The sequence below is a fragment of the Balaenoptera physalus genome (genome assembly GCF_965194825.1).
Source record: "Balaenoptera physalus genome assembly, chromosome: 18".
Lineage (NCBI taxonomy): Eukaryota > Metazoa > Chordata > Mammalia > Artiodactyla > Balaenopteridae > Balaenoptera > Balaenoptera physalus.
Genome location: NC_138899.1, coordinates 9859765 through 9872081, shown reverse-complemented (window position 1 = coordinate 9872081; position 12317 = coordinate 9859765). Strand labels below are relative to the sequence as shown.

At 43.1% G+C, this 12317-nt stretch overlaps 1 protein-coding gene across 7 annotated transcripts in view; it reads right to left on the bottom strand.

The window, feature by feature from the left end:
* The window catches only part of NALCN (sodium leak channel, non-selective), a 282121-nt gene that overhangs the window by 137267 nt on the left and 132537 nt on the right, over positions 1–12317 (bottom strand). For all 7 annotated transcript variants that reach the window (XR_014255981.1, XM_082434589.1, XM_082434590.1 and 4 more), the window contains one exon: positions 12111–12302. Coding sequence is in view for 6 of the 7 variants with exons in the window: in XM_082434589.1 (XP_082290715.1) it covers positions 12111–12302 (192 nt within the window). In the remaining variant the exon portion in view is untranslated. The remainder of the gene's footprint in view (positions 1–12110; positions 12303–12317) is intronic.

The window sequence follows — 12317 nt, the reverse complement described above, 5'->3', positions numbered from 1 at the left end:
ACACATATTCCTCATTAACAACTCTCACTGGTTTTTGAAGTTGGTGCAATGGAGTAGACTGATTATTAAAATAATATTTATGTAATATGGTAACTACTAGTTGGAAAACTACAAATAAGATTGAAACAGAGCAGGACCCTATGGTCCTTGCCCCTCCATGTCCTCAGCCTGCCTTTTGTTTGTGGAAAAACTTTAGCCAAAGAATAAGTTTAATCAGAGAAGTGAGAAAATGCAGAAACAAAGGAAAATAGTCCAAGGAGACCAAATAATGATAGTTTAGTCATCAAGCATAGTCAAGGACATTTAGTTCCTCCTTAAGGGCTGTAGATAATATTCTGAGCCATATCCTGTGAGCTGTCTAATAGAGACTGAAACCCCCGCCAGGTGGAAGAAGTTAACTACACGATGACCAGGCTATAGCCATGACATAAGCTGCCACAATTCTACTACACGATGACCAGGCTATAGCCATGACATAAACTGCCACAATTCCGAGAACTGGCCTTGAGGAAATGGGAACAAACCGACCCTGGAACCGAAGATTGACTGTACCTAAAACAATCAAGATGACGCTGGTCAGACCACCGATGACCGATGTCAAGATGACGGTCAGACCTGACTGTGCTGTTTCTGCATGGAGCCCCCTCCCTCCGCCTATCAAAGCTCTTGCCCCTTGATTGTCAGTGGGGGGAGTCAGCCTTTGGATAGGAGTCCGCCTTCACCCCCCGTTGCCAGCATCCGAAATAAAGCAAACTTTCCTATCCACCAGCCTGGCCTCTTTAATGGCTTCTGAGCTGCAGACAGCCGGACCCCACTTTCAGTTACAAGATGACTGGTAGAAAACTACCAAAATATGACAAGGTGCAAAAAAAGGTTCTCCCCCAAAGAATATGCTTCTGGAATCAGGGGTAGGAATAGAAGGATGTTTTATTCAAGAAATGTAATAATTCCTTGAATACTGAAGCTCAGTGGTAAATGATATCAACACACAGCCACAGGAAAAGACATGGCCATTTCTGTGTGATTCATGCTGCGTTAAAATCATCCTCCAAGAGGAAGAGCACAGGATAGTATTTTATCACTACGCCACTGATGAATCACCACAAATATAAATTCAAATAGAAGCCAAAGAACCTCAGATGCTATAGCAGAAAGGAAATAGAGTTAATTTTTCAGGTTTTAAGAGGGAAGTGGTTACATTAAGCTATATATTGCATTACTTCAAAATTTAAACCAAATTGCTAGTTTCTATTGCAGGGCCATGTCCAGGCATGGATGACAATTTGGATTAAAGCTTCAGATGGGACTGACTTTATGAGACTGTGGAAGATTTGACACAATAGTGGTCACACAGATAAAATAAAAAATTACCTCCCCTACTGCCCTGAAGATGCCAGAAGTTCCTCAACTGATCGTAAATTTTTGTCTTTGGTCAATAAAGGTGAGTTTTGTTCAATGAAAAACCTCCTCAGAGAAATAACTTTTTTTTTTCAGTGTAAACTTCCTCAAAGTAGCTCTTCCACTATTTTCCAGGAAAAATAACAAAGAAAGTAAAAATCTGCAATGGCTCCCCCGTGTCACAATCCCAACCTCGGAAGACACCCAATGGTCAGGCTCCAGCCCGACACTGCAGTTCCTTTCACACTGTGATTCCCCATGTCTCTGATTTACTCACTCTGTTTTCCTTACATAGAATACTCTCATTTAATGCCATTACCCAAATCCTCCTGACAACAACTCTTCACAGAGCTCTGCAGACTTCCTTCCCTGGGAGCAATCTCTTCCTCTCTTATTAAAATGAAACGATAGTTGGAAGCACAATACATAGCACATAATAGGTTCCCGGAAATTTTTAAATACACTCCAGGATATCTTTGATATTTCTTTACAACTGACTACATCTGTTGGAGCACATTTCACTTTCTGGCTTGAGCTCCTTCTTATGTTTCTACTAGGGGATAAGTTGAGTTCGTCCTTATGTGCTCAACTCTGCTGTAAGTGAAAGTTAGTACGTTGGTTCATGTGCGGCCACCGCGTAGCTCCATCACATGGAGAATGCTGTCTGAATTATAAACAACAACAAGATAGGCAAACAATCTATTTAGTCTTCACTGTGAATGGATGTATGCAGTATTTGTGGAAAACTTCCGGGGGTGTAGCAGATGAGGGGAGTATAAACGTGAGGATATAAGAATCAAAGTGAAGATAATATCTGTAATGCAAGCAAATACAAAGAGATGTATAAACATGAGGATATAAGAATGAAAGTGGAGGGACTTCCCTGGCGGTCCAGTGGTTAAGACTCTGCGCTTCCAATGCAGGGGTCTCGGGTTCGACCCCTGGTCAGGGATCTAAGATCTCACGTGCTGTGCAGCACGGCCAAAAAATAAAATTTAAATAAATAAATAAATAAAAATAAAATCTCAATTAAAAAAAAGAATCAAAGTGGAGATAATATCTGTAATGCAAACAAATGCAGAGAGATGTGAGGCTGCAGATGGGGAAAGCAGATGCTAGGATGCCTGGCCTTGGGTTGTGCTTATAGAAAAAAAAATAAAGCTATCTATCTGAAAGACAGTCAACAGAGTGGTTTTCTTTTTTTCTTTTTTGTCTCAAAAATTTATAACAGAACCTCAGTGTCTGATCGTACATAAGAAAAAATGATTTAAAAACCATAGGAGGGCTTCCCTGGTGGCGCAGTGCTTGAGAATCTGCCTGCCAATGCAGGGGACACGGGTTTGAGCCCTGGTCTGGGAAGATCCCACATGCCGTGGTGCAACTAGGCCCGTGAGCCACAATTGCTGAGCCTGCGCGTCTGGAGCCTGTGCTCTGCAACAAGAGAGGCCGCGATAGTGAGAGGCCCGCGCACCGCGATGAAGAGTGGCCCCCGCTCGCCACAACTAGAGAAAGCCCTCACACAGAAACGAAGACCCAACATAGCCATAAATAAATAAATAAATAAATAAACAAACAATTAAAAAAAAAAAACATAGGAAATTCTGGACAACATGCAACAGACATCCTTTAAAAGGCCTAGTTAAGATCTAGGAATATAATGGCAACTCCAGGACCAAAAACTAACGGGCAGCTTGAGTGAAGAAAAGGCACCTTCCCTAGGGGATTTATGAGCTCTGCTAGACTTTGGTTTTTAATGTCACGTCACACAAGGGGCAAAGTCACGGACCCTTGAAAGGTGGAGATTGCTAAGCTGGATATTTACTGGGCTTCACTGGAGGCTGACCAGAAAAAAATTCAATGGGAAAAGGAGATGAAAAGGGAGCATGTGTGACTTGACTTGGGCACACACATGTGGAATCGTATGATGACACAGCTGGCCCACAGAACCGTGGGGAATGGATAGACCAGTCAATAAATGGTACTGTGACAATGGGTTAGACAAACAGGAATAAGATTGTTCCCTATCTTATTACAGCAGCCACAAAAATCAATTCAGGTTAAACGAAGAGCTAAATGTTTAAAAGCCAAACAAAGCCTGACAAGACCAAATACTGCTGAGTTGAAGCTGAGAACATTCTCATATATTACAGATGCCAGATAAATTGGTAAAAGTACTTTGGAATGCAAGTTTATCACTATCTATTAAAGCTGAAGATATCTTTATTCTAAGACCCAGCAATTCCAGTCTTAGCTTCATACCCTAACAGTATTTTCACACGTGCAGAATTTCACAAGTGCAGAGTTCAGATCTGTGCAAGTTAACATGCAATGTTCAGAGCAGTGCTATTTGGAGTCACAAAATATTAGAAACACACCTCTCAAACCTGCATGCATTAGCTTTCTATTTCTGTGTAACAAACCACAAATGTAATGGCTTAAAACAGCACTCACTGATTATCTCACAGTTTCTGTAGGTCAGAGGTGTGGGCGGGGTGTAATTGGGTTGCCTGCTCAGGGTCTCAGATGCTGAAATCAGGGTGTAGGTTGGGCTGCGGTCTCATCTGGAACTTAGGGTCTCCTACCCTCATTCGGGTTGTTATCAGAATTCTCTTCCTGTGGTTGTAGGCCTGAGGGTCCTGGTTTCCTGCTCACAGCCCCCAGAAGCCACCCTCAGGTCCTAGCCACATGGCCCTTCACAACATGGCAGCTTACTTGTCCAAGGCCAACTGGAGATCCTCTCTTGTTCTGAATCATTCTCTTCAGAAAGGGCCCAGTTCCTCTGATTAGGTCAGGCCCACCCAAGATAACCTCCTTTTTGATTCACTCCAGTTCCATCATTAGCAACCTATTCCCAGGAGTGAAATCCCATCATATTCACAAGTCCTGCCCAAACCCAAAGGGAAAAGATTATGTAGAGGGTCAGATGTCCTGGAAACCCATTTTAGAATTCACCTACTACACGGGAGAATGGGAAAATAAATTGTGCAGTGTTTCTCTGAATAGTGCTCTCTCTCTCTCTATATATATAGTATGGTGCAATGTATAGTTGTATATTATACCCCAAGGGAAATAAATAAAATATAGCTACAAGTACTCATATTGGTAAATCTCACAAACAGTGTTGAGCAAAAAACGCAATTAGCAGAAGAAACAGTGCAGTATGAGACCACATGAGACGGGTTTAAATTACGCAAAAAGATATGTGATTCTCAGCTGATGCCTATATATGCACTCAGGGCATAAAGGGATGTACTAAGGACGAACATTAAGTTCAGAAGAGTGGTTCTCTATGGGAAAGGGAGGGGAGGGATGAGGGGCATGTGCTCAGGGACTTCAGATCCATTGCTAATCTGACTTTTGAACCGCATACGGCCACGGAAGAATACATTTTATTATTCTTTATATACCTTTGCATGCCTGAAATATATCATGAACAATTAAAAATACATGGAAGACCAAACAATAAAAAACAAAAATTAATAAAGATTTCGGCAATATAGATTGAACTAATTATCCTTTTGAAGATAAGGTAAACCCTGAATTGATTAAAAATGTAGTCAAACTCTCTTCATCTGGTAAATGCTGAAAAAAATTAAGGGGCAAGTTGTTTCTTCAAATTTCTCAGTAATTCTTTCAATGCAACTGAAAGCATGATTTGCCATTCTGGTGGTGAGAGGAAACAGGGAAGTTAATTTGTAATTAAGTGTTTTATAGTATTGACTGCTTATATTGTTTAACTGCTTTGGACATGGTTTTATAAGTGAAAATTCAATAGAGCAAGTAATTAGCATTTAGAGAATGCAAATTAAGAAAACATATCAAATAAACAGTATTAAAATTCAAGTACCCTGTATTATGGAGGGTAGTGTATTCTTTATGAATAAAAACTATCCCCATTTGTAGGAATGCAAAACAAATGAGGCCTGCTTATTGTTATTTTAGTAGGAAATTAAAAGGAATAAAGATATTGAGCTATTTAAAGATCTACAGGGGATGTTTATTGCAAGTATTTTAGCAACATAGAAGAAAGTTTCTTCATATACTAAGTAGAGGGATAAACAGAACAAAAACAGTGGTGAAATTGCGCACATGAGCTTTTGTCGGGCAACCAGGAGAAAATGCAAACTGTTTTTGTCTTTGTTATAGAGAGATGTGGCTCTTGCCTATAGCAACCTGTCTCATGACCTGTATGGGCTTTTCCTTCATGAAAAGCTAATCTAATTGTTCTCCTTATAATACAACCTATTAGTCCCAACAAAACAGGAACGGCAGGATACTGCCTCAGAGCAGGACTTCATCTTATTTCTACTTAGCAGTGTGTCTGTTTTGTCCAAATTAGAAGAGAAAGTTATTGGCTTGAGATGACAAAGTTGTTTTATTAAATTGTGTCAATATGTCATTCCTTTTTTTCCCACTGAAAACATTCAGGCTCCTTTGCTCCCTCTCACCGGGTTTATGCTGAGGTTCCTCTGGCTGTTTCCTCTCTGTCTCTGCGTCCTGAAGCTGCAGATCCCATGACACAGTGTTAATAATGCTCTGAGAGGTGTCAGGAGAGAAGAGCGCAGCGCTGCCAACTTCAAGCTACTTGCAGTCTAGTAAAGAGGATGAGACCTTGCATACGTGTCGATGGTGTGTGACAGAAGTAACCATAAAGATGGGAAGCAGGAACCCACTATGTGCCAGGCCCTATGCTGGCTGCTTGGCAGGTCCTATTTGGGCATCTTGGAAAGGAGCTGGGACCCAGATGCTTCCGGGAGAGAAATTAAACACCAGCCCTCCTCCTACTCCGTGTCTATCTACACAGCCTGTTTGCACAGGGCATATGGGAGCTTCAGAGGCAGAAATGAGCGAGAGAAATCTCGTCCAGGTTTTGGGTGTGACCATTGTAGTGGCTTCTGTGGTTGTCTCCCCAGTATCCATTTCTTCCCCTATGATGAATCCAAGCCAATCACCTTGACTCTAGCCATCTTGCCAGTGATTCATTTAGTAGTGACCAAGTGACCCAGTCCTGCCGGATGAGAGATGAGAGCTGGTTTGCTGGGGGCCAGGGGGAGGGAGAAGGCACTGGGAAAGGTGTCCTTGATTCTAAGAAGGAGATCTGGGCAGAGATGATCCTCCTTCTTCTAGATTTTATCACGAAGCCTGAAAATGTTGCATCCGTTTTGTTAACACATGAAGACAACACATGGACAAGGAAACTGCTTTGCTTTGCTAGGGCTGCTGGTACCCAAAGCTGGGTGGCTTCAAGCAGTGGGAATGTATTATCTCACAGCTCTGGAGGCTAGCAATCAGAAATCAAGGTGTCGGCAGCACCTCGCTCCCTCTGAAGGATTCTCCTTGCCTCTTCTGCTTTGGGTGCTTGCTGACAATCCTTGGAGGTCCTTGGCTTGTAGATGTCATGACAATCACATGGCCGTCTTCCCCATGTGTGTCACATTGTCTTCTCTCTGTGTATGTCTGTCTCGGTGTCAAAATCTCCCCTTTTTATAGAATATCAGTCATATTGGATTAGGGTTCACCCTAATGACCTCATTTTAACTTGATTATCTCTATTTCCAAATAAGGTCACATTTTGGGAGTACTGAGGGTTAGGATTTCAACACATCTTTTGGGGGCACATAAGTTAACCCATGACAACAACTGGGAGAATTTCAGTGAAAGACCCAGAGTCCTGGCTTCCTGAAGTCTACCTAATCCCTTGAATTTTGTGAGATAAATTTACTAATTGTTTAAGTTAGTTGCAGTCAATTTTCTGCTACTTGCAGCCAAAGCATTCAGACAGAATTATGAAGACATTGCTGATGGGATGAGGGTAAGGGCAGTGATGGAGGCTGACAGGGGTCTCGGAGCTGCAGACAACAGCAGAAGAAGGCATCTGTCCTGTTGAGCCTGATACAGTGTGGAAGGATAGGAGAGGTTTGTTTTGGTCCAGGACTATTATTCATTCTTCATCCAAACACCTATTCACCAGCTACGCTGTGGCAAGGATTGTGCTAAACATGGAGGATTTAAATGAGCAAGATTGACGCCGTTAGGACTTCCCTGGTGGTCCAGTGGTTAAGACTCCGAGCTTCCACTGCAGGGGGTACAGATTCGATCCCTGGTCTGGGAACTAAGATCCCACATGCTGCGTGGCTAAAAAATTTAAAAAAAAAAAAGGTAGACACCATCTCTGCCTTTGAAAGGTGTGTTGGGGGAAATCCTGAAATATGAGCCCAAAGAGGTAAATGGGGCCAGAGAGAAAAAGATACTGAAAACCCTATTAAAATGTTTGTTATCTTGAGGGAAAGGAGAATTTTGAAGCAGTTTAAATAGGAGAGTGTCGTGAGACAATTTACATCGAAGAAGCATCAGTTTTACTGCCAATGGAGCACAGGCTGCAGTGTGGTACCCACTGGGGAACCGGTGGATTAATCCTAATCCCTTTAGCATCCTTTCACCTTTGAGTATCTCCAGAAGCACCCGGGGTCTTCCAGTGTGGGTGGAGCTGCACCAGAGGGTCACCGCACTGAGCGGTTACTTACTGTGCCCGGGTCGCTGTTGTCTCCTATGCCCCTCTGCCCCTCCAGGGTTCTCTTCTTGGGATTTGGAAGGGAAACCAGCTTCCCAGGTCCATGTCAGCTCCTCTTAGAGGGGTCTCGCAGCAGGTTGCTGGAGCCCAGGATAGAATCAGGTCCAATCAAACCAGTGTTGGGTTTTACATCTAGTCCTATTTCTCTAGAGAGACTATACCCCCCCCGGATGGCTGGGTCAAGGTCAGGTTCCAGAAACAGCCAGAGGAATGACCTCCCGGGCACAGATGCTGGGTCCCCTTCGCCAAGAACGCTCCTCTCTTCATGACCGGTCCTCTCTTGAGCCTCTCACGCCTTCCCGCAGTTACTTCCTGCATCCCATGGCCCTGTGTGTGATGGGGGTTGCTAGCCTCCAAGACGGAGTGGATCCAAGTAAAGATAATACAAACAATTGCTGATTTTAAAAGTTCCGATTTTGCATTGGGATGGATCACGTGATTTTTCTTACAGAAAATCTGTTCTCCTAATGTGCTGTGCTTTGGCTAATAATATAATTATCCAACCTACCTCAACACCCAGCCACTGAGTAATGAGGGAGATGTCCCATGAGGATGGAAGGGGGCAAGACCCGCAAAAATCTAGCATCGTCTGCCCTGTGTTTCTAATCACCTTTCCTGATCATTTCATATCAGGCAAGTGCCACCAACAGATGATGCTTTATTTGGCTGGGAATGATAATGATGGCTTTTTGTAACTGTAACCTTTTTAACATTTCTTGCAAGATTTGATTATGTTTCAGGAATTTAACTCTTAATTGCGTTCATATGCAAGGAGAAATCTAGTCACTTCCCGTGTCAACGCTGTCAGCTGCTGTATAACTGATTAGGGGCCCCATAGTCGCTGGCTGCTTTCATTAAGGTGGTCACAGTAATCAGGCGGAAAAGCACAATTGAGTAATTGGAGATCTGAAAATGCAATGCTACTTGATTACAATTATGGCTGGAAAATTAGAGCACATCCCAAGGGGCTAAGGCAGGCCTGGATCTAAAGCAGCCTTGTCTTTAATACAGAGTAGCCTCTGTATTATGCCGATTTCAAATATATTATATAGGATACCACTTTTTTTAATGCTTTCTAAACCCAGAGTTGGGTCGTTTTTGTTTATCATTCAACACACACAATGCTATGAGGAAAATACCATTTTTGCCTGTATATTAGGTGTGAAAAAATAAAAGCTTAAAGAATAATTCATTTGGTGTCATATAACTAAAAAGCGATGGAGCAGGAAGTACAGACTCTTATCCACGATGCTTTTATATGCAGGCCCACAGCCCTTATTCACAGCTTCAGTATTCAAAACATTTTGAAAATACCCAAAGGTGTTTTGTTTGGTTTTGTTGGTAGCTCATTTAGTGGCAAAAGTCTGATCTGACCTAAGTCTTATTTATTGTCTTTATTTACCCTTCTTTGAACGTTGATGTTTTGCTAGAGAAATATTAATGTGTTGGTTATAGGGTGCTGATTCAGACAGCTGTGGAGGGTGATATCACCCTTACAATATCTAGAATATTCTGCACTCCAAAAATCATCTGGCTCAAAGAGGTTTTGGGTAAAGGATATAAAGTTAGTGGGGTGAAATGAGAGGAAAGGGCAAAAAAATGAAGATAAGGTATGAAATTCAGATAGGTCTGTGTAATAAATAAAGGGTTGCTACCATCTAGTACCCCTTCCCCACCCCGGGCCTGGAACACTGGCTGACCCTTAGAGGGAGCTGAACTAAACTGGCCTGAGGGCTGGACGGTCATGATAATGAGGATGGCAGTCTGCCCTCTGTGTTCACCCAGTGAGGGGGCAGTGAGGCAGCCTAAGAGAAGGTGGCCTTGACGACAGCACTGTCACCTTTGCTTACATCTCTCTATCCCTGGAGGAAGAGCTGGTCCCACTGTAGAGGAGTCTGGCTCCAGGCCGATCCTAAGTGACCCGACCACGGCCAGGGACCAGGCTTTGCCCGGCAGGCTCATGGGGAGGGGAGGGAAGCTGCCCCCCCCCCACAGTCTTGGGGCGCAGCTGTGCACTGCAGTGTCTGTAGGGAGTTTCAGGCAAGGACTCGGCCCCCAGGCTGCCCCGCTCCTGTGCACAGCGGCATTCCCGGCCCGCGTGCCTCTGCTCGGAAATCTCCCCACGCGGGGGCCTCAGCTGAGGCACTTCTCTCCATCCTGACTCGGTACATTTTCACTTCTAGCCCTTCCTCTAGTCATACCCCTACCCCCTCCCCGCTTCCTAAAAGGGCAGGAGCTTTGTTCAGGGCTCCTGGGCAAAGATCCCTCTCTCGTCACCATGCCAGGGCTGGCCCACCTGCCCCTCACCCAGCGCTGCCCAGTGGGCAGAACGGGACCTGGGCAGCGGTGCCGGTTCCTGCCTGTTGCCTGCACTGCGGCTGAAAGTGAACCAAGGCTCGCTGTGGCTTTCGGCTCGGCTTGCTGTCCTACAAGACCACCTCGACACCTGCCCTGTGCCAGTGCCCTGCAGGCTGCCTTCGGGAACCTTCTGCCAGCATCCTCTTTAGCTCACACATCTTTATTGCCCTCTCCTCGCACTCTCTCACTGGCATTTAATCATGATCACGCTTTCACCAACTTAAAAGTTCCTTGGCTTTATGTCCTCCTCTTGTCAGCGGCTGTCCTTTCTCATTTAAGTTCTGGAACAAGACACAGCTCAGTTCAACCTTCAGCACAGGCTGTCCCCATGACCCAGAACACTGTTCTCTGTGCACTTCATCTGGCTCCATCCAGCTGTTCCTCACTAACTTCCTCTTCCAGGGAGTCCTCCTGGATTCTTCCATTCCTGGTTATGGACCTCACCTCTGGGTTCCCAGAGCACCTTGTGTTTGCCTTTATCAAAGTCTGCCATGTTTTATGTCTACTTACTGGTTACCCACCCTCAACTGAGAATACTTGAAGACTAGAGACTTAACTGTTTATGTCTCAGGATGGCCAACACGGCCTGGCTCTTGATAGGCACTCAACAAATGCTTGGCAATGAGTAACACATTTAGTACAAGATTAAAAAAAGTAATAACCCAGAGTACATTAGTCTATCTGTTAAGATTAAAAAAAATAACCCAGGCTATATTAGTCTATCTGTTATGTTACAGACACGTTTGCCCTCAAAGCTTATTTTTTTAAAAAATATATGTTGGGGGCTTCCCTGGTGGCGCAGTGGTTGAGAGTCTGCCTGCCAATGCAGGGGACACGGGTTCGAGCCCTGCTCTGGGAAGATCCCACATGCTGCGGAGCAACTAGGCCCGTGAGCCACAATTGCTGAGCCTGTGCTTCTGGAGCCTGTGCTCCACAACAGAGAGGCCGCGATAGTGAGAGGCCCGTGCACCGCGATGAAGAGTGACCCCCGCTTGCCACAACTAGAGAAAGCCCTCGCAGAGAAACGAAGACCCAACACAGCCATAAATAGAAATAAATAAATTTAAAAAAAATCATTTAAAAAAATATATATGTTGTTCTTACCCCAAGGCTATAAAAATATCTATATATATTCTTTGCCTTGGTCATTATATTTTTTCATATTTCTAAATCCACATGGAGTTAAATTTCAGGATCCTTCTGATTAGGTGCTGTATCTTCTACACAAGTTCTTTATGGATTGATTGGTTTTTAACTTTCTTTTTAGCCTAAGTGAATTCTAACAAGAATACAGAGTTATGAACTAGATGATCTTTTAAAGACACTTCATATCTGAAGAGTTTATGAAATTTATATATTGAAAATCAAAATTTCCTTCTAGATCATGCCTGACATAAAAATATATATGAACTGTAGAACAGATTTAAAATGTTAACTCTCACAAACACATAAAAGCAAACTTTAAACATTTTTAAATTAATAATTTTAAAGTTCTGCTATATTTTCATTTATAGGTACTAAGAACCCTATCTTCCATCTTTACTGGTTTCTGCATCTCATTCTATTAGATTATTTCCAGAATTTTAGAATTGACACATAATCTGACAATGCTGAAAATGTGCTCAAACACCTGTATTCTGCAGAAAAGACCACTGTGAATATTAAAACTGAATTACTCCAAGTTATAAAAAAAGACAATATTTTAAAACCACTGTTAAAGTGAAATTACTTTGATATTAATTCAGAATAACTGAATTAAACTGACTGCATTTTTTGCTCTTACCCTTGGAAACGTTGTAAATCTATCCAGCTCTTCGACAAAGCAGAACATCTGCAAACTAATTGCTGACATAACAATCAAGAGGCTGGCAGTAAATACAACCAAACTTCCGAGCTTTTTTCCAGGACCAAATATCTTGTACACGAAGTCTTCTAATGCAGGTGAAATTTTAATAAGCCGAACTACCCGAAGAACCTATTGTGGGAGAGA